Genomic DNA, 22759 nt, shown 5'->3' with positions numbered 1-22759 from the left:
ATAAAAAAAACAACTAATGCTGTTGTAACCATCAAAAATAGTGTAACATGTTTTGTTAAACATGTATTCAGTGGTTACGGCATCTCGGATGAAGAATGCAACGCTGCTGGGTGGTTTTGGGAAGAGAATTATGGTATGAGAGGGCAGCAAAGCCTGCTTTAAAATAACAACACTTAAAGCTTCTGGGTGTTAGCGTAAATGGTTGCGTATAATCCCCTTCGCTCCCAACCAGCATTAGCCAAAATTCCTCAATAATAGGCAACACGGCTCTACAGGGACTCCTGCTTTACTGAGATGTTTGCAATACTGGAAGGGTCAGCAGAGGGCACAGACAGACAGGCAGGCCGACAAGGAGGCTCAAGTGTGCCGCTGCTTTAAGAAACAAGGTGCCTCTTTTTATGCGGGGCGCAATTTCAGACCGGAGTCATTAGGATCCATTTTTCCATCATAACAAAGGACGTAGTGGAGCGGGGCCGAGTGTTTGCACAGCTGATTATTAACACCTTGCGCCACTCAACCGAGCCATGGAAGGGATCGAGACTGGCAGCTCCAGACCTGTTGGAGCTTAATCCATGTATTTGGCCTTTGTCAATTATAGTGAAAGTCTTTTGGGTGGAATCAATTTGTACAAGTGAGGCTGGAAGGCTGGAAGGCATGACGTCATGCGCAGAAATGCAACGAATCCGAGGCGGAAGAAGGGGGTCGGGGGGTTGGGACACATGTTGCATGGCAATACATCAAGTGATACCCATTACGAGGGACATGTCATTAAAACTTTCATGCATTCATGGTCATTCGGCACAAATAATACCATCATCATTGCTTCTCACGCTATGAATAATGACTAATGATATCCAGCAGGTCCACTTATTGGTCCGTTAATAATAACGCGGGCTCGTGTTTTAAAGCCTGTTAGCTTCTAAAACACAGCACAGACCTTTTCGGTTCTTTCAAATCCTGTTTCAGCCGAGCTGTACAGTTTGTATATTTTTGTCGTAGGGTTTGTGGACGGTAGCTGTTTGAATAGGATGGCATTGTAAGAAAACCAAACAAAGGTTAAAGTTAAAAGTTAATGTCCAACGATAGTCACACACACACTAGGTGAGGTGAAATTCACCTCTGCATTTGACCCATCCCTTTGTTTCACCTGCCTCTGATTAGTGTTTGGGACACTCACCTGCTCCTGGGCACTAAAAAAAAATTAAGCAAATGTGAGCAAAACCTAAAACAGTTCAACTTTTACCAAAGACAACAATCATAAACAAAGCTTTCAGCACATACACAATGTTGACATCTAAAATTTATACTTTGATAAAGACGGGGAAATACAAACAAACTCATAAACAACAACAACAACAAATATAGCAGTAGATGCGAAGTTAAATTATGAAATTTTACTTTACTCCATGTATATTTATCCAGAAGAGTCTTGATACCAAATTCCTTGAGCCAGCTGCACATAAAAAAGTTGTAGACCTCCATGCTTTTCAAAGTTTTCATCTATTTTGTTGTGTACCATGATGCCTGGAGCACCAGGTAGTTCAACATGTCTGGGAACGCAGAAGACGGATAATCCCTGAGCTCACTCAAAAAATTGTTTTTGATAACGTGTAGGGATAGTTAATTTTTTTTGTTGTATCTGCTTTAAGATCTTGGCCCCTTGCTTACTCAGATAGTCGGCTATATGTTGGTATGGTGGCGCACCACTTTGCTTACTTTCATTTAAAAGTTACGTGAGGGAATGAAAATTTCAAATCAGACAATTGAGGCATGGCGAATATATTTATTAAACAATCTTGCCTTTTTTTAAAGTTGTTCCAAACAATTTGTTTGGAATTTTAGACTTTAGTTACGTATTTTGCCTTAGTTATGTCAGCAGATACATGTATCTAGAAGTTTACCTAAAGAGCTTTTTGCGCCGGTCTGCTATTTGTATCCCGCTGTAGTTCCTTAATTTTCTTTGTTCTCTTGTTGTGGAGAAGACTGGCCCGTACATGCACATGCATGCTAAAATACTCAACTGTTGCCATTTGTAATAAAATGTAGCGTATAGTTCTAACATATTTGTCAGTCAACTCGATACGGAAGCGCTACAAAGTACAACATGGCTGAGGGGATGGGGACGCAGTCAAAAGAGGTTTAGCCTGGAGGAGGACTTCGGCACCTGAATAAGACCTACCACAAAACGGTGCATTCTGAAGAGACAAGCCAGAAAGTGGCTTAAAAATCGTTTGTAAAACATGATCTCTGCACAACTTTGACCGAAGAACCACAATTACCTCTTATGTAGCCCACAATAAAGTGTTTTAAATATAGAAAAATAATAACAATATGATCCTTTTAAAACCTTTATCATAATCGTATCATAATTGTATTTTTTTATAATTTTATTCCTGGCATCATATCACTAAAGCAAGAATTTAGATTTTTTTTTTCTTTTTTTATAGCATTTCTCGTGTTAACCATCTCCTAAATGCTCTAGCACACGTATCCCCAAACTGCTGCCCGCGCGCCAGATCCGGCCCACCAGCGTTCGAGATCTGGCCCAAGTCCCAAGTTAAAAAAAAATAATATTCTTATTTATTTTTTTTTTTTAATCTGTCCTTTCTAATCCATTTTCTACCGCGTGTTGCTTGTTACTATCAGAGTCTCCTAGTCGCTCAGGCAAATCACATTTTCCAATCGATGACATGATATCATATATATATATATATATATATATATATATATATATATATATATATATATATATATATATATATATATATATAAAAACAGCCAGGCCCCCGGCCAAATAATTTTAACCCAATGTGGCCCCCAGGTCAAAAACTTTGGGGGACCCCTGCTCTAGCACTTTGAGAATTGTCTGGAATGTAAAGTGCATTACAAATACAATTTAATATTATTACTATTAAAACAACCAAATAATTGTTTGCTATTATCATGTCCACAATATTCCATGTAAAACGTGTTCATATGTTCACCAGCAGGGTGTGCTTGTAAGTTGATGTACTTCTTTAAGGGGGAGAAGAAGTGACTTCTTTGTTATGTGGCCTTAAAGAGGAAAGTGATCAACAAGGTTCATGTTAAGAGTGCTAAAAACATTGTTTCTCATACATATCGCAATTCGTATTCATCTTATTTCTTATCTTTTTATGTTTTTTCTAAATTTAAATTCTGAATGCAGCTGAGCTAGGCTCCAGCGACCCCCCGCGACCCCAAACGGGACAAACGGTAGAAATGGATGGATGGATGGAAATTCTGAATCATATTGTCACTCGATGAATCCAAATTGAATCAAATTGTGAGTTGTTGGAAGACTCACATCCCTACAATACAATAATATACCATCCACCCATTGTCTACCGCTTGTCCCTTTCAGTATTGCGTTGTTTGCTGGGGCCTATCCCAGCTGCACTCAGGCGGTACACCCTGGACAAGTCGCCACTTCATCACAGGGCCAACACAGATGGACAGACAACATTCACACTCACATTCACACACTAGGGCCAAATTAATGTTGCCTATTAGTCTATCCCAGGAGGAAGCTGGAGTACACGGAGGGAACCCACTAGGGCTGGGCGATATATCGATATACACGACGATATCGTGGGTTTGTGTCTGTGGGATATAGAAATTGACTATGTGGTGATATTGGAGTATACATTCTCACGCAGTTGTTTTTAGCTGCAGGCATTACACTACAGGCTTTTCTCGCTCTTTCCCGTCTCTCCTTCTCACAGACAGCAAGCGCACCTTCTTACACACGTCACATACTGTCACCTCATACGTCACATACGTATACACCCTCGCCCAGCAGAGAGGTAGCATCATGGGTAACCTTAGCTGTGATGCTAGCGGAGCCGTGCAAGTGGTAATACGAGAGAAAGAAGGTGCGAATGAAGGAAGAAGTAATTCCCAAGAAAAACAGCAGGGGGACCATCGTCTGGCGGTGGTTTGGCTTCAAATGGGAATATGTCGAACAGACAACCGTAATTTGTCAAGTGTGGAGCAAAAGCGTTGCTATAAAAAGTAGCATTACTGCTAATATGTACCCTCATTTGAAAAGTCACCCGCTAGAGAAAGAAGAGTGCCTACTCAGCATTTCAACATCTCCGTTCGGTGACACACGCCCACAACATCAAAATGCCGAGGCAAACATTTCCAGATCAACACCATATGAAAAAAATAGTCAATAGCAGAATTTAAAAATGTTCGTAGTATCAATCAATCAATCAATCAATGTTTATTTATATAGCCCCAAATCACAAATGTCTCAAAGGACTGCACAAATCATTACGACTACAACATCCTCGGAAGAACCCACAAAAGGGCAAGGAAAACTCACACCCAGTGTGTAACCTACCACATAGCGAAGGACAAACACTATTTGATTTCTTATTATACAGCTAATTTTTATCTGACACTTAAAATGTCTCTGACCATCTTGCACTTTCTGTTTTGGAAATGACATGAATGTTTGTGCCACTGCTTAATAACTGTTTATTAAATACAGTTTTGGTCAATTGACTTAGTTGTGATTTCCTTCTCTGCATGAAAGTTTAAAAGTAGCATATATTAATGCAGTATGAAGAAGAATGTTTTAATGTAGACACATAGAATCATCATACTGCTGTGATTATATGCATCAAGTGTTCATTCAAGGCAAAGGCAAAATATCGAGATATATATCATGTATCGTGATATGGCCAAATAATATTGAGATATTTAAAAAAGACAATATCGCCCAGTCCTAATCTACATACCAAATAATATATTGTGATGCACATTATAATTATTTTGCGATAATGACATCATTATTGCAAGAGGCTGCGATATATATCGCAATAAAGACTTTAGGACAAATTGACCATCCCTATGGTTTCGCTGGTCGTTGATCAGGACTGTGTTTCCTTTGTGGGTTGGGAATGTTAGTAGTGGCATCATCAAGGTCAACAATGTGACCTCATTGCAGTTCTGCATACGGCACAGAGTAAACAAGCAACACAAACAGCATACATTCCTCTCTACATTGTGACACAAAAGTGACAATTCCTGGTTATACTACTTTAAGAACCAGCACCAAACTCATCTCCAAGTAGATAGCAGGGATGGAACGATATGAACATTTCATACCACGTTATTAAGACCAAAAGTATTACAGACATCATCATGATCATGGTATTATTGAATGTGCTCAACAAATACCTATCTGCACACTGAAACAATTTACCCAAGTTTTGTTTTTTAATAGATAAATAAGCAAAACACACAATATACTTTCCAGGGAAAAAGAACCATTACATACTGTTTGGACTTTGAACAGCCATGTTACTCATTGTAAAAAATTCAGTAGATCTTACATAAAAAAACTGGCAGCTCTGTCACCAGAATGTATCTGTAAAAATAACAGTTGCACCCTTTTTCAAATTACAGTCAAGCACTGTAAAACCAACCATGGATTTTAGTGGAAAAAAAACAGTAATTCAGCGTAAAAATCAGTCTAATTTTCACAGTAAAATTATTGTGACTGAGCAGACAGTTTTTTAAATACATATTTTAGTGTTATTTTAGTGTTTAAACGTGTTTATCTTCTCCAGGGTGTACCCCGCCTTCCGCCCGAATGCAGCTGAGATAGACTCCAGCACCCCTCGCAACCCCAAATGGGACAAGCGGTAGAAAATAGATGGATAGATCTTCTTCCCCGTTTTTTGTCTTAATGATGAACGCAAAATAGGTGTTGTTTGAACTAACTTGTGATTCAATGAATTTGTATTGAGGAAATACGATAATGTGGCTTGTATTCATGTCAGCGTTTAAGCCAGGGGTCTCAAACTCAATTTACCTGGGGGCCACTGGATGCAGAAACTGGGTGAGGCTGGGCCGCAAGAAAAGATTTCGTAAAAAATCTAACATGCACTTTTTAATGAATTCACCTTCTGTGAATGGCTTTCCCGCCCTAGCAACATATTTGCCAACCCTCACGATTTTTCCGGGAGACTCCTAAACTTCAGTGCACCTCTCGACAATCAACCATTTTACCGAATTTGTCCCAATTTTCACTTGGCCATTACTAAGGGCTGTTGTGACTGCACAGGGTTTCCCACACATTCATTTATTTGTGGCGGGCCGCCACGAAAAAATTACGGCCGCCAAAAAAAAACAAAAAGTTTTTTTAAATGAACCAAATTTTTTTTTTTTTTTTTTCGGCTTTTGACTCGCTCGACCGCCCATAAAAGCAATGGGACACAGGGCTTCACTGTGGCAGAGGGGTTAGTGCGTCTGCCTCACAATACGAAAGTCCTGCAGTCTTGGGTTCAATCCCAGGCTCGGGATCTTTCTGTGTGGAGTTTGCATGTTCTCCCCGTGACTGCGTGGGTTTCCTCCGGGTACTCCGGCTTCCTCCCACTTCCAAAGACATGCACCTAGGGATAGGTTGATTGGCAACACTAAATGGTCCCTAGTGTGTGAATGTGAGTGTGAATGTTGTCTGTCTATCTGTGTTGGCCCTGCGATGAGGTGGAAACTTATCCAGGGTGTACCCCGCCTTCTGCCCGATTGAGATAGGCGCCAGCGCCCCCCGCGACCCCAAAAGGGAATAAGCGGTAGAAATGGATGGATGGATGGATGGGATTTCCACACATAGAAGTAAAAATCAACTTGAAGTGCCCTCTTTGGGGATTGTAATAGAGATCCATCTGAATTCATGAACTTAATTCTAAGCATTTTTTCACAAAAAAAGAAATCTTTAACGACAATATTTATGGAACATGTCTTCAAAAAATCTAGCTGTCAACACTGAATATTGCATTGTTGAATTTCTTTCCACAGTTTATGAACTTACATTCATATTTTGTTGAAGTATTATTCAATAAATATATTTATTAGGTAATTCTGAATCGCTGCTATTTTACAGAATATTTTTAATAAATCTTATTTGTCCCTTGGCATACCTTCACGTACCCTCAGGGATTCGCGCACCCTCAATATGAGGACTACTGCTCTACAATTTGTCATCGCGCACGTTTTTACATTTCACAACCAACGTTAGCGGCTGCAAGACGTACATGGTCAACAGCCATACAGGTCACACTGAAGGTGGCCGTATAAACAACTTTAACACTGTTACAAATATGCGTCGCACTTTGAACCCACACCAAACAAGAATGACAAACACATTTTGGGAGAACATCCGCACCCTAACACAACTTAAAGGCCTACTGAAATGAGATTTTCTTATTTAAACGGGGATAGCAGGTCCATTCTATGTGTCATACTTGATCATTTTGTGATATTGCCATATTTTTGCTGAAAGGATTTAGTAGAGAACATCCACGATAAAGTTTGCAGCTTTTGGTGCTGATATAAAAGCATTTCCTTCACCGGAAGTCGCAGGCGATGACGTCACAAGGGTGAGGGCTCCTCACATCCTCACATTGTTTTTAATGGGAGCTTCCAGCAGCAAGAGCTATTCGGACCCAGAAAACAACGATTTCCCCATTAATTTGAGCGAGGATGAAAGATTTGTGGATGATGATATTGCTAGCGAAGGACTAAAAAAAAATAAACAAATAAATAAAGTTTAAAATAAAGGCGATTGCATTGGGACGGATTCAGATGTTTTTAGACACATTTACTAGGATAATTCTGGGGAATCCCTTATCTTTCTATAGTGTTGCTAGTGTTTTAATGAGACTAATTAGTACCTGATAGTCGGAGGGGTGTGTCCACGGGTGTCTTGAGGGCAGTGTCCGAGGGAAGTCACGGCAGATACAAGGACGGCGCAAACTCCACAGATCTCCGGTAAGAGGCGACTTTTTAAACACAATTTTCTCACCGAAACCTGCTAGTTGACAAGTGGTCGGGATCCATGTTCGTTTGACCGCTCTGATCCATAGTAAGGCTTCACCTCCGGGAATTTTAAACAAGGAAACACTGTGTGTTTGTGTGGCTAAAGGCTAAAGCTTCCCTACTTCATCTTTATACTTTGACTTCTCCATTATTAATTGAACATATTGCTAAAGATTCAGCAACACAGATGTCCAGAATACTGTTTAATTGCGCGATGAAAAGAGACGACTTTTATCCGCAAATAGTGCTGCGCTGATATTTACTAACAGTCCGTGACGTCACGCGCACACATCATTAATTCGCGACGTTTTCATCAATAAACTCCCGGGAAGTTTTAAATTGCAATTTAGTAAACTAAAAAGGCCGTATTGGCATGTGTTGCAATGTTAATATTTCATCATTGATATATAAACTATCAGACTGCGTGGTCGGTAGTAGTGGGTTTCAGTAGGCCTTTAAACACAAGATAACTAATACCCAGAAAACCTAGCAGCCCTAACTCTCCCGGGCTAAAATATACGCCACCTCAACCGACGCAATTAGGGAAGGTGGGAGTGTGGGGGGTTGGTGTGTATAATGTAGCCCGGCGAGTCAGCGCTGCATGGGATTCTGGGTATTTGTTCTGTTGTGTTTATGTTGTATTACGTTGCGGATGTTCTCCTGAAATGTGTTTGTCATTCTAGTTTGGTGTGGGTTCACAGTCTGGCACATATTTGTAATAGTGTTAAAGTTGTTTACACGGTCACCTTCAGTGTGACCTGTATAGATGTCTATCAAATATGTCTTGCAATGGCACACGTGCATACTGCACAGCCAGATGTAACATATAACTGGGCTTGCACGCTGTCTGTACAGGATGTAGAGGGCACTGAAGGCAGTGCCATTATGGCACCCCCTGAATAATGTTGATTGGGTAAAACTCTGCAAGAATTTTGAGAGAATGGATGCCCTGAAATCCAGGGGACTCCCGGGAAAATTGGGTACGTTGGCAAGTATGACACTGTCAAGCGCCGTTCATATTAAACTCACGGGCCGCACCAGCATTAAATTGTCATATCAAAGTGCGGGCCGCAAAATAACGTCTCGGGGGCCACAATTGGCCCGCGGGCCGCATGTTTGAGACCCCTGGTTTAAGCTATCATGTGATTAGCACACTTGTTGCTCCTCCAGGAAATTAGCGGTTCCGACGGACGCATTTCTTTTCCTCTGCGCGATTTCCATGTCATTATGGCTTCCAGTGATGGGTTCAATTGTGCATCGTATGAACCCCCACACAGTGCTATACAACACAAAACATCACAGGAGGTAAATCCGACGCACACAGCAGCCTGTAATCCCGATGTGCGAACGTCTTCGACTCCTCCAAGCCCAGTGCACTGAATGAAGAAGTCGGATTTGCTCATCTAAGGTAAGAAAGTTTGATACATTTGTGAATGCATAAGAAGACTATAAACTCTGAACATATAATATACAACACACTGTTCATATTTGGCGACACAACGCCTCACTTTGTGCCGGTTTTGCCGTTTTCTCTAACCCACTCGACCACGCTAGTTTAATGTGGATGAAAACCGCACAAAGAAAACATTCCTGGCCATGCACTAAATAATATAAAGCCCCAACATGTTATCGCTATGTTATTTTTTATTACTATGACAGAAAGTGTTCTTATCGTGGGCAAAAGGAAGACTTCCGATAAGAACACTTCTGGATGGGTTGTATTTTGAATGTACTTTAAGCTAGTTTCAAACACTTACATTTTTTATGTTAACAGGTGTACATGTTTGTAGTGGGGCACAAAGTGACATTGAGAGCGTGTATATCTGCATCAGTCTAGCCAAGTAAAATCTAAAATGACAGATGTCTTCCCAGCTGTTATTAGGTTAAAACGGAGCTAAGTAAGTGTGTAATACCGCATTTGGTGCTGTTTGTCTCTGTAGAACAGTTAGTTTGTTGCTGTTTATGTGGGACAGCATAGGCTAAGTCAGGGTCGGCAACGCAAAATGTTGAAAGAGCCATATTGGACCAAACATTTTTTTTTTTTAAATCTGTCTGTAGCCACAAAAAATGTAAGGCCTTATGTAAGTGTTATAATGAAAACAAAACATGATGTAAGTGTTTATATTAGCTATATTAGCCTACTATCAAAAGTACTATGTGTCGCTGGCTGATGCAAACCTTTGTTGATAGAAATGTTGTAATGTAATATTTATTTTACACATTTTTACAATATTGGAAAACTACTAAAAGGAGGCTTTTCAGAAGGTGTGATAACTCCTGGAAATGACTCTTGGAATGGCCAAAGGTATTGATGTGTGTGTTCAAGTTTAAAGAAACGAAAACTGCAAATAAAATGAAATATACTGACAAATGAGGCATAGTGATGCATTATGTACATACAGCTAGCATAAATAGCATGTTAGCATCGATTAGCTTGCAGTCATGCTCTGACTAAATATGTCTGATTAGCACCCCAACAAGTCAATAACATCAACAAAGCTCACCTTTGTGCATTCACGCACAGCATAAGACGTTCAATGGACAAATAGAGACAAAGAAGGAGTGGCATAAAACATGTCTTTCTGTGGCAGCATCAGGGAAAGTTGTACACGTAAACAAACTACGGTGCGTTCAAGGACTTCCGATATTAGTAGGACAAAATGGCACGTACGAAATACTCTCATCAGTGAAGCATGTTTAATGTAAACTTTTTGTGTCATGTATGTCCTCCCATAGAAACCATATTGAAACAAAATTTATATTTTTTCCTCATCTTTTTCCATTTTCATACATTTTTGAAAAAGCTCCAGGGAGCCACTAGGACGGCGCTAAAGAGCGGCGCATTGCTGGTCTTCGGGGAAGTCCCAAAGTTATTTACTGTTTTTCATCCAGCATGAAAAATCAGATGTTATCTATTAAGATTATTTATTATTATATTGATGTTATTCTTTAAGATATAAAATATTCTGTGAAATAAACAGCTTCATGTATTTAATTGAAAGTAATGCACATTAAATGTATATTCATCCTTAACCTTTAAGCTACATTAAGTATGACGGTGCAACAGGGGTTAGTGCATGTCAGTGCCCCTCCCACCTCCAAAAACACACACCTGGGGATAGGCCCCTCCCACCTCCAAAGACATGCACCTGGGGATAGGTTGATTGGCAACACTAAATGGTCCCTAGTGTGTGAATGTGAGTGTGAATGTTGTCTTGTCTATATGTGTTGGCCCTGTGATTAGGTGGTGACTTGTCCAGGGTGTACCCCGCCTTCCGCCCGAATGCAGCTTAGATAGGCTCCAGCACCCCCTGCCACCCCAAAATGGACAAGCGGTAGGAAATGGATGGATGGATACCTTAAAATGATTGTCTTACTTGATGGACTTCCTGCTCTGACATTTGGCCTTTGTGCTTTTAAAAGGTTGAGGACACCAAAGGTCAAGTGGCCTCGCCCCGAAAATGACAAAATTCCAGGCCTGGCGGTATCATAGAGTTTTTCAAAGTGTGGTAATCAATCATGGTTTTATGATAATTACAGTAGGATAAAGTACATGTTTACTGTAATACTAACTGTTCGGAATTGTAGCGTGGTTTATTATTGTAACAGTAATATTCACATCCCTAGTAGCTGTGATGTTATGAACCAGGGAATAAAAAAACTACACTACCCAGCATGCAAGACATTGCAGCTCAGGGAAAGGCTCAACATGACTCAGCTGGACCTGCGGAACTTGCTGACACGGAGCCTGACCTTGCTGACCAAGGAGTGACAGCAGTGTCCGCGTCACCTGCTGTTGAGAGACTGTCTAGACCAGGGGTGTCAAACGTACTGCCCGTGGGCCGGATCAGGGATGAGTTAGCTAAGTATACAAATTAACCTATAATTTTTGAACGAAAGAAACAGATCTACATGTGTCTACTGAATGTTGCTATAGCAATTTTTTGTATCTCTGTAGATCAGGGATCGGCAACCCGCGGCTCCGGTGCCGCATGCGGCTCTTGGATCACTCTGATGTGGCTCAGCTGCATACTTGCCGACCCCCCCATTTTTCCGGGAGGTTTTCCGGATTTCAGTGCCTCTCCCAGAAATCTCCCCAGGATAACATTCTCAGATTTTCACCCGGACAACAATGTTGAGGGCGTGCCGTGTTGGCAATGCCTTAATTGTCCTCTCGACCATGTCGTCGCATCCGCTTTAATACTATGCTATCTGAGTGCCAGCCCGCCACATCTAGTGTGCGGCTGCTGACTCAACGTGCAAGCGACTGCAAGGCATACTTGTTCAACAGCCATACAGGTTACACTGAGGGTTGTGATATAAACAACTTTAACACTCTTACTAATATGCGCCACACTGTGAACCCACACCAAACAAGAATGACAAACACATTTCGGGAGAACATCTGCACTGTAAACCAACATAAACAGAACAAAGAAAATACCCAGAATCCCATGCATCCCTAAATATTCTGTGCTACATTATACACCCCCACCAACCCCCCCGTGCGTCGGTTGAGGTGGGCGGGGTTTGGTGGTGCTATTAACCGCAACATGTAAGTGTAAAAAAACAACAACATTATGATTTGTACATTTTCAGAATGTGCTTCTTCTATTTTCAAACACAGAAAACAATCTGAAGATGTCTTTTTTTTAAAGTTATCGTGGAGGGATTTTACCAGTCCGACCACTTGGGAGTAGAGTTTTCTCCATGTGGCCCCCGATCTAAAATAAGTTTGACACCCCTGGTCAAGACCTAAGAGACATGTTCAGCCACCTAAGAAGCTAATTGAGAGTTGTTAAGAAATCTTGGTTTTTGGCGAGTTGTTTTAAAAAATAATAATAATAAATAAATACTGTTGACATAAATGTTTGTTATGATGCTTTGACATTTTTGCACTTTATTTCTTTATTGAAAGAAATGTCTATGAAGGAAAAAGTTATTTGCAAATGTGGTTACAATGCTAAAAAATGAACATTTTAAACTTGAAAAAAATAACACTTTATTGAGTTAAACATAATTTCTTTAGAGGGGGGAAGATGTGATGTTATGGTAAATGGGTTATCTTGTATAGCGCTTTTCTACCTTCAAGGTACTCAAAGCGCTTTGACACTATTTCCACATTCACCCATACACACACATTCACACACTGATGGAGGGAGCTGCCATGCAAGGCCCTAACCACGAACCATCAGGAGCAAGGGTGAAGTGTCTTGCTCAAGGACACAACAGGCGTGACGAGGTTGGTAGAAGGTGGGGATTGAACCAGGAACCCTCAGGTTGCTGGCACGGCCACTCTCCCAACCGAGCCAGGGAATAAAAGAACTACACTACCCAGCATGCAAGAGGAATGACAAGCATGCGAGGTAGCCCGGTAAAAGGGGGGTTGTATGTCGCTATGACGGCAGCTAGGATGTTGTGATATGCACACTGTAAAAGTAAACGTTAAGAACTCGTCTGCATTATTGATAATTAGACGGACAACACAGTAGCCACTTAAACAATCGTGCACTCACCTGTGAGAAATTGAGTCCATTGAGTGGATGACACTGTTCCTCCACCTTCTCCACCGCTCCCGTCCTCTTCCTCATCCTCTCCGCCTCCTGGGCCAGGTACAGGTCCAGCACCGGCACCCCCCTCGTCTTAATGTCGGCCTCGGTCAGCGAGTTCACCATCAACATGACCCAAACCGGACGCTTCCTTTCCCAGTTCCCGGCGATGGCGTTGAAGAGGTAGTCCGCATAGAGTCCCTTTCCTCTCTGATCCGGGGTCATCCACGAGGGCATCATGAGCTTCACGTACTCCAGGTGCCGCTTGAGTCTCCGATAGATGTCTCTGGGTAGAACGTCCTGCAGGTTCTCGCCCTGAGGCAGCAGCTGGCAGCTGGTCAAAGCCGAGATGGTGTAAGGATCGGTCAGGTCCAGCTCGAAGTAGACGATGTTGCTCTCCTGGAAGGCCTGCTTGGAGTTCTCGGGGATGAAGTCCCAAACGCGAGTGTAGGGAACGTGGATTGTACCATAGAAATAGGAAGGAGGGTGTTGCGATCTGCTGCTCAGATCTTCACGTGTTTGTTTTTTCATTCTCTGTCTCGCCCCGCACACCTGCTAATAATTATCACCCTCCTATTTAAGCTCACCTTTTCTGTTCACTCATTCTCGGATCCTAATTTGCCCACGCGCATCAGTGACGACTCTCATCATTCGTATGTATTTTCTCGCTAGCTCTCACGCCAAGCCACTTTATTGTCTAGCTTTCATGCTAAATGTTTTGTTTACTCTTTCTCTTTACACCAGTATTTTTGTTCATAGACTTTTGTTATTAAATAAATACCTTATATCTTACTTTTGCTGTGTTCTGCTTCGACGCATCCACGGGAAAACCACACCGGCATTGCCATGCCGAAGAAGAGTCCTCACAGTAGGATCCGAGCATTAAAGAGTTTTTCCGCGTCTGGCAACCACGAGGAGACCTTCGACGAAGGCACATGGAGGGTATTCCGAGCGATGGAGGCTGAGACTCTCCGATGCAATCCAGACGAAAGCATGATGTGGGACCTGGAAGGAAGACTGGTTCCGATCGATGCTTCCGGGAGCGGTGAGTTTCCCTCCCGCAGCGCTCGCGCTCGTCCGCGTCGGCGGAAGCCGCGAAGTATGGCTTCGTCGGGCGACAGAGCCTTTCCCACTCCATGTCTCCCTCCTCACGAACACAGCAGCCTACAGTCGGCACACAGGACCCCTACACCATTGTTTGGGGACCCAATAACACACTTTGCTAACAGTTTTACCGACTGGGCAAATTCCCAACTTGTGTCCCGCGCAGATGACGTCATTTCGTCGACGCCCCCCGGTGGCGCGGGCCCGTCCTCCGATGATGACGTCATCAACAAGGAATTTTTAGGGGAAGATTCGTTTTCTCAGCCATTTTCAAATGACAATAACATTAATAATAAGATACAAAAGTATCAGGATATTTTTTCTTATTATTCTAGTCAACCTCAGTCACCTAGTTTTTCTTCTAACCCACCGTTTAAACCTCATTCTCTGCCCAAGTCCAAAGTTTTTTCTCCCTTTTCAAAGGGACACTCTGGACAATATAGAGGGGAGGGGTCTGCCTGCCTCCAAACCTCCCACCACCCTCCCTTATGGTCAGTCCCTGACCACAGGGAACGGGTCTGGGATTCCCGTCTGGAGGGGGGGGCTACGGCCTATAGCTGTGTTGCGGAGGTAGGGCAGACGCTACCTCTTCTTAAAACTACTAAGCCTCCTAGCCCTCCACCTGTTTTTTCCCCTGGCCAAGTCTCAACGGCCTTGTAGACCTCCTCCACCTGTTTTTCCCCCGGCCAAGTCTCAACGGCCTTGTAGACCTCCTCCACCTGTTTTTTCCCCGGCCAAGTCTCAACGGCCTTGTAGACCTCCTCCACCTGTGTTCCGTCCGAACCCTAGTCCTTACCCAAGTTCTTGTCCGAGCCCCAGTGTTACTGTAAGTCCTAGTCTTTGTCCTAGTCCTTGCCCGAGCACCAGTTTGATTGTTAGTCCCAGTCCTTGCCCAAGCCCTAGTTTGACCGTTCGTCCTAGTTCTTGCCCAAGCCCTGGTATGACTGTAAGTCCTGGTCGTTGCCCAAGCCCTTCTCAAAGCACTAGTGTGATTGTAAGTCCTGGTCCTCTCTCAAGTCCTTGCCCGAGTCCTAGTGTTTGTCTTATCACTCATCATAGTCCTAGTCCTGCTCACAGCCAGTCCCCTAGTTCTCCTCGGCAGACCCCTGTGCCTGCTCCTCGGCTGAAGCCGACACCTGCTCCTCGGCTGAAGCCGACACCTGCTCCTCGGCTGAAGCCGACACCTGCTCCTCGGCTGAAGCCGACACCTGCTCCCAGTCTGGTTCTCACACCAGCACATGACACTAACCTGGTTTTCACGCCAGAATTCGACTCTCGCCTGGTTCACACACCAGCAGCTTTTTCGGGCCTGGTTCTCACACCAGTTTTGAACTCTAGTCTGGTTCTCACACCAGTTTTGAACTCTAGCCTGGTTCTCAAACCAGCACTAGACTCCCACCTGGTTCTCACACCAGCCTCCGACCCAGAACTGGTTCTCATACCAGTTACAGACTTTAGCCTGGATCTCACTCCAGCAACAGCTCCAAAGCTGGAGCCCACTCCAGTACCAGCTCCAGAGCTGGAGCCTACTCCAGCACCAGTGTCGACGACGGGGCTGGAGCCCACACCAACGTCGACAACAGGGCTGGAGCCTACAACTGTGTCGACAGGGCTGGAGCCTACTCCAGTACCAGCTCCACGCCGCCAAGCGCCGGTACCAGCTCCACGCCGCCAAGCGCCGGTACCAGCTCCACGCCGCCAAGCGCCGGTACCAGCTCCACGCCGCCAAGCGCCGGTACCAGCTCCACGCCGCCAAGCACTGCCGACGACTAATACGCCTGCCTCTACGACGTCGCCGTTTGCTTCTACGCTGATGACTCCTGCGGCTCCCAGGCCGCCTCCGACGACTCCTGCGGCTCCCAGGCCGCCTCCGACGACTCCTGCGGCTCCCAGGCCGCCTCCGACGACTCCTGCGGCTCCCAGGCCGCCTCCGACGACTCCTGCGGCTCCCAGGCCGCCTCCGACGACTCCTGCGGCTCCCAGGCCGCCTCCGACGACTCCTGCGGCTCCCAGGCCGCCTCCGACGACTCCTGCGGCTCCCAGGCCGCCTCCGACGACTCCTGCGGCTCCCAGGCCGCCTCCGACGACTCCTGCGGCTCCCAGGCCGCCTCCGACGACTCCTGCGGCTCCCAGGCCGCCTCCGACGACTCCTGCGGCTCCCAGGCCGCCTCCGACGACTCCTGCGGCTCCCAGGCCGCCTCCGACGACTCCTGCGGCTCCCAGGCCGCCTCCGACGACTCCTGCGGCTGCAGCACCCGCATCATCCTCGCCAGCTGCACTCGGGCCTGCTTTGGCTGCAGTCCCCGCACCCTCGTCTGCTGCTTCCAAGCCTGCTGGGATTTCGGTGCTGAGGCGTCGTCCACCACGTCGATCACGGGCGTGGCCTCTGCGAGGTCATCCTCCTCGCCAGACACTCCCTCCTCCATGTCGGCCACGGATGTGGCCGTGCCCGGGTCGTCCGCCTCGCCGGGCACCTCATCCTGCGATGCGGCCACTAATGTGGCCTTTTCGAGGTCGCCCGCCAAAACTTTTTCGGCAGCAGCCTTCCACCCGCCGCCGCCACATGATGTGTCCTCGGTGGATTCGGGGACATGCGATCTGGCGACCCTCCACCGTGGCCTCCCTCCGCCCTCCCTTCGTTTGTGAACTTTTCTGGTTTTGGGGAGGGGGTTCAAGTTTTTGTTTGTTTTTTAAGACATCTGGTATCTGTCTTTTGTTGGGGGGGAATACTGTTGCGATCTGCTGCTCAGATCTTCACGTGTTTGTTTTTTCATTCTCTGTCTCGCCCCGCACACCTGCTAATAATTATCACCCTCCTATTTAAGCTCACCTTTTCTGTTCACTCATTCTCGGATCCTAATTTGCCCACGCGCATCAGTGACGACTCTCATCATTCGTATGTATTTTCTCGCTAGCTCTCACGCCAAGCCACTTTATTGTCTAGCTTTCATGCTAAATGTTTTGTTTACTCTTTCTCTTTACACCAGTATTTTTGTTCATAGACTTTTGTTATTAAATAAATACCTTATATCTTACTTTTGCTGTGTTCTGCTTCGACGCATCCACGGGAAAACCACACCGGCATTGCCATGCCGAAGAAGAGTCCTCACAGAGGGTCCCGTTTGATTGTCCACAGGAAGGAGTTCAAGTCTGCTTGCTGAAGAAAGAAAACCAAGGTTATTATGAGCGGTTCATATAGCAAGTCCACATTCCCTATTGCTTTATAACTAAGATGCCTGATGGTCAACTGAAACTTTAGTCTTCTGAAAGTGGTGATATTTTGAATCTTTTTTTAACAAAAAAATGAATCAAATTGTGATTTTAGCAATTTGTTATCAATGTTTTCAGTGTCCCTTTTGTTTAAACTGAAGAAACCTTTAGGACACAGGTGTCAATCTCAAGGCCGGAGGCCTGATGTGCCACACCACTTTATTGTATGTGGCCTACAAACACCTGGAAATATAATGCGTCAATTAAGTACTGTATTTTCAAGACTATTAAGAGCACCTTTATTTAATCTGCACCAATCACATTTTAGAACACATAAATATGTTTACATGTACTAGCCCAATTGTACTATAAGAGGCAGATGTATATGTTGTAAAATGAGATATGTAAATGTTTACATATATATGGATACATATATATGTGTATATATATATATATGTATGTACATATACATATATATGTACTATATATATGTATATATATATACATATATATATATGTACTATATATATATATATGTATATATACATATATAAATACATATATACGTACTATATATATGTACATATATATATATATATATATATATACACATATATATATATATATATATATATATATATATATATATATATATATATATATATACATTAGGGGTGTGGGAAAAAATCTATTCAAATACGAAACACGATTCTCACGTTGTGCGATTCAGAATCGATTCTCATTTTTAAAAACCCAATTCGATTCAAAATTTATTTTTTTGATTCAACGCGATTATCGATTCAAAAACGATATTTTTCCGATTCAAAACAATTCTGTATTCATTCAATACATAGTATTTCAGTAGGATCTACCCCAGTCTGCTGACATGCTAGCAGAGGAGTAGATTTTTGTAAAAAGGTTTTATGATTGTAAAGGACAATGTTTTATCAAGTGATTGCAACAACTTAAATTGGTTTTAATTATTAAACGGACCAAAAATATGACTTATTTTATCTTTGTGAAAACATTGGACACAGTGTGTTGTCAAGCTTATGAGATGTGATGCAAGTGTAAGCCACTGTGACACTATTGTTCTTTTTTAATTTTTATAAATGTCTAATGATATTAGACATTAGACATCATAGCAGAGATTTTAATCACTGCTATGCTGAAATTATAACTAATATTGATACTGTTGTTGATAATATTCATTTTTGTTTCATTACTTTTGGTTTGTTCTGTGTCGTGTTTGTGTCTCCTCTCAATTGCGCTGTTTATTGCAGTTCTGAGTGTTGCTGGGTCAGATTTGGTTTTGGAATTGGATTGCATTGTTATGGTATTGCTTTGTAGTGGTTTGTTGGATTGATGAAAAAAATAAGAAATAAAAAAAAGATTTTAAAAAATGGATTTAAAAAAAAAAAGAGAATCGATTCTGAATCGCACAACGTGGGAATCGCGATTCAAATTCGAATCGATTTTTTCCCACACCCCTGATATACATATATATATATATATATATATATATATATATATATATATATATATATATATATATATATATATATATACAGTATACCATAACTATTTCCAAATGGTGCCTGTCACAAGGCAGTAAAAAGTAAAATGGTTCATCAAACAATATAGCAATTCACGGAAAACATCAACTGACCACATGTGGTCAATAGCGCACATTCTGGTGTCTTACTGTCACTTCTTCATCACTGTTGATATAAAGGTCCATTATTTGACCTGATAAAAATTGACTTTTTTATCATTTTCCAACAACGATATGTTTACCTCGACACTGTTTATGAGCTTTTAACGTTAAAAAAACAAAACAATGAACTCTCTCACTTGTTTTGACGGAAGAAGACACATAACAGGATACTTACCTCAGAGGCTCGCTAGCTAGGATTAGTCCACCCTGTTTTCACGCGTAACAACACGAAGCCGACAGCTTTGTAAAGATAAAAAAGCAGGCTTCTCTACACATTTTAAAATTAATCCTGGATCCGCAGTTAGCTACAAACGTAGGCCATCCATCCATCCATCTTCTTCCGCTTATCCAAGGTCGGGTCGCGGGGGCAGCAGCCTAAGCAGGGAAGCCCAGACTTTACTCTCCCTAGCCACTACGTCCAGCTCTTCCTGAGGGATCCCGAGGCGTTCCCAGCCCAGCCGGGAGACATGGTCTGGGTCCTACCCGGTGGACGTGACCTAAACACTTCCTTAGGGAGGCGTTCGGGTGGCATCCAAACCAGATGCCCGGACCACCTCATCTGGCTACTCTCCTTGTAGAGGAGCAGCGGCTTTACTTTGAGGTCCCCCCGGATGGCAGAGCTTCTCACCCTATCGCTAAGGAAGAGCCCCGCCACGCGGCGGAGGAAACTCATTTCGGCCACTTGTACCCATGATCTTGTAATTTCAGTCAAAACCCACAACTCATGACCATAGGTGAGGATGAGAATGTAGATCGACCGGTAAAGTGAGAGCTTTTCCTTTCGGCTCAGCTCCTTCTTCACCACAACGGATCGATACAGGGTCCGTATTACTGAAGATGCCGCACCGATCCGCCTGTCAATCTCACGATCCACTCTTCCCTCACTCGTGAACAAAACTCCTAAGTACTTGAACTCCTCCACTTGGGGCAGGGTCTCCTCCCCAACCCGATGATGGCACTCCACCCTTTTCCGGACGAGAACCATGGACTCGGACTTAGAAGTGCTGATTCTTATCCCAGTCGCTTCACACTCGGCTGCGAACCGATCCAGTAAGAGCTGAAGATCCTGGCCAGCATAACACCATCCGCACCATACACGGTGTTGATAGTGCACTTCTTCCCCTTCCTGAGGTGGCGGATGGTGGTCAAGAATCGCTTCGAAGCTGTCCGGAAGTCATTTTCCATGGCTTCCCCGAACTCCTCCCATGTCCGAGTTTTTGCCTCCGCTACCGCTGAAGCAGCACACCGCTTGGCCCGTCGGTACCTGTCTGCTGCATCCGGAGTCCCATGAGCCAAAAGAACCCGATAGGACTCCTTCTTCAGCTTGACGGCATCCCTCACCGCCACCAGCAGATTCTAGGATTACCGCCACGACAGGCACCAACCACGTTGCGGCCACAGCTCCAATCGGCCGCCTCGACAATAGAGATGCGGAACAAGGTCCACTCGGACTCAATGTCCAGCACCTCCCTCGAGACATGTTCAAAGTTTTTCCGGAGGTGGGAATAAATGTAGGCACTGTGTGTTTATTTTCATTATTTTCATTTTTTTCTTTAAGGAACAGGCTAACCTAGCATGATGCTGACGTTAAAGGCCTACTGAAATGAGATTTTCTTATTTAAACGGGGATAGCAGGTCCATTCTTTGTGTCATACTTGATCATTTCGCGATATTGCCAAATTTTTGCTGAAAGGATTTAGTAGAGAACATCGACGATAAAGTTTGCAACTTTTGGTCGCTAATAAAAAAGCCTTGCCTTTACCGGAAGTAGCAGACTATGTGCGCGTGACGTCACTGGTTTTAGAGCTCCTCACATCCTCACATTGTTTACAATCATAGCCACCAGCAGCCAGAGCTATTCGGACCGAAAAAGCCATAATTTCCCCATTAATTTGAGTGAGATTAAAGATTCATGGATGCGGATAGTGAGAGTGAAGGACTAGGGGGAAGAAAGTTGAAGACAGTGGGAGAGATTCAGATGTTATTAGACACATTTACTAGGATAATTCTGGAAAATCCCTTATCTGCTTATTGTGTTACTAGTGTTTTAGTGAGATTATATGGTACCTGAAAGTCGGAAGGGTGTGGCCACGGGTGTGGTGACTGCGGTGGGAGGAGGTAATAGTCCGCAGCTGCAGGAGGACACAAGTGCCGCTCATGTCTACGATAAGAGCCGACTTAGTACCACAATTTTCTCACCAAAACCTGCCGGTTGACATGTGGTCGGGAACCATGTTCGCTTGGCCGCTCTGATTCATAGTAAAGCTTCACCTTCGGGAATTTTAAACAAGGAAACACCGGCTGTGTTTGTGTTGCTAAAGGCCGCTGCAATACACCGCTTCCCACCTACATCTTTCTTCTTTGAGGTCTCCATTATTAATTAAACAAATTGCAGAAGATTCAGCAACACAGATGTCCAGAATACTTTGTAATTATGCGATTGAAGCAGACTACTTATTGCTTGGATCGGGCTGATAAAAAATGTCCGCTACAACCGGTGATGTCAAACGCACACGTCATCATACGCGTCATCATACCGCGACGTTTTCAACAGGACACTTTGCGGGAAATTTAAAATTGCAATTTAGTAAACTAAAAAGGCCGTATTGGCATGTGTTGCAATGTTAATATTTCATCATTGATATAAAAACTAGCAGACTGCGTGGTCGGTAGTAGTGGGTTTCAGTAGGCCTTTAAAGTGCCAGTAGTGTGGAAACAGAAGTTGATATATAGTTTATATTTTTTATTGTTTATCATTGTATCCATTAAAGCAGAAGTGCCCATTACATCGATCGCGAGCTACCAGTCGATCGTGGAGGGTGTGCCAGTCGATCACAAACCAAGCATTAAAAAAATAAACCTAAACATTTGTGATCATCAATCTTTACTACGACGTCACTTTCGTCACTTGATTGACATTCACGGCACCCGAGGATCTTCTGAGATGACGCTGGCTGCTGCGAGATCATTATTAAGAAAAGACGACCGAGAGGAGGGCGAGAAACCCTTTTAAATAACATATATATATATATATATATATATATATATATATATATATATATATATATATATATATATATATCCCTTTTCTACCGTTTGTGCCTTTCAGGGTGGCAGGGGGTGTCGCGGTATCTCAGCTGCATTTGGGTGGAAGGCGAGGTACAACCTGGACAAGTCGCCACCTCCTCACAGTAACAGCCTAAATAGACAGACAACATTCACACTCACATTCACATACCAGTGTCAATTTAGAGTTGGTAGTATGTATATATATATATATATATATATATATATATATATATATATATATATATATATATATATATAT

General features: G+C 43.4%; 1 protein-coding gene across 1 annotated transcript in view; it reads right to left on the bottom strand.

Moving 5' to 3' along the window:
- trabd2a (TraB domain containing 2A) overlaps positions 1–22759 on the bottom strand; it is a 273095-nt gene that overhangs the window by 237213 nt on the left and 13123 nt on the right. Inside the window, exons 2-3 of the mRNA XM_061876697.1 lie at positions 17622–17661; positions 13368–13888 (exon numbers count right to left, since the gene is read on the bottom strand). Of these exons, the coding sequence (XP_061732681.1) occupies positions 13368–13888; positions 17622–17661 (561 nt within the window). The remainder of the gene's footprint in view (positions 1–13367; positions 13889–17621; positions 17662–22759) is intronic.

Source organism: Nerophis ophidion, linkage group LG17 (genome assembly GCF_033978795.1).
Source record: "Nerophis ophidion isolate RoL-2023_Sa linkage group LG17, RoL_Noph_v1.0, whole genome shotgun sequence".
Lineage (NCBI taxonomy): Eukaryota > Metazoa > Chordata > Actinopteri > Syngnathiformes > Syngnathidae > Nerophis > Nerophis ophidion.
Note: the sequence above shows the minus strand (reverse complement) of the source record. Positions and strands in the feature narration are given on the sequence as shown.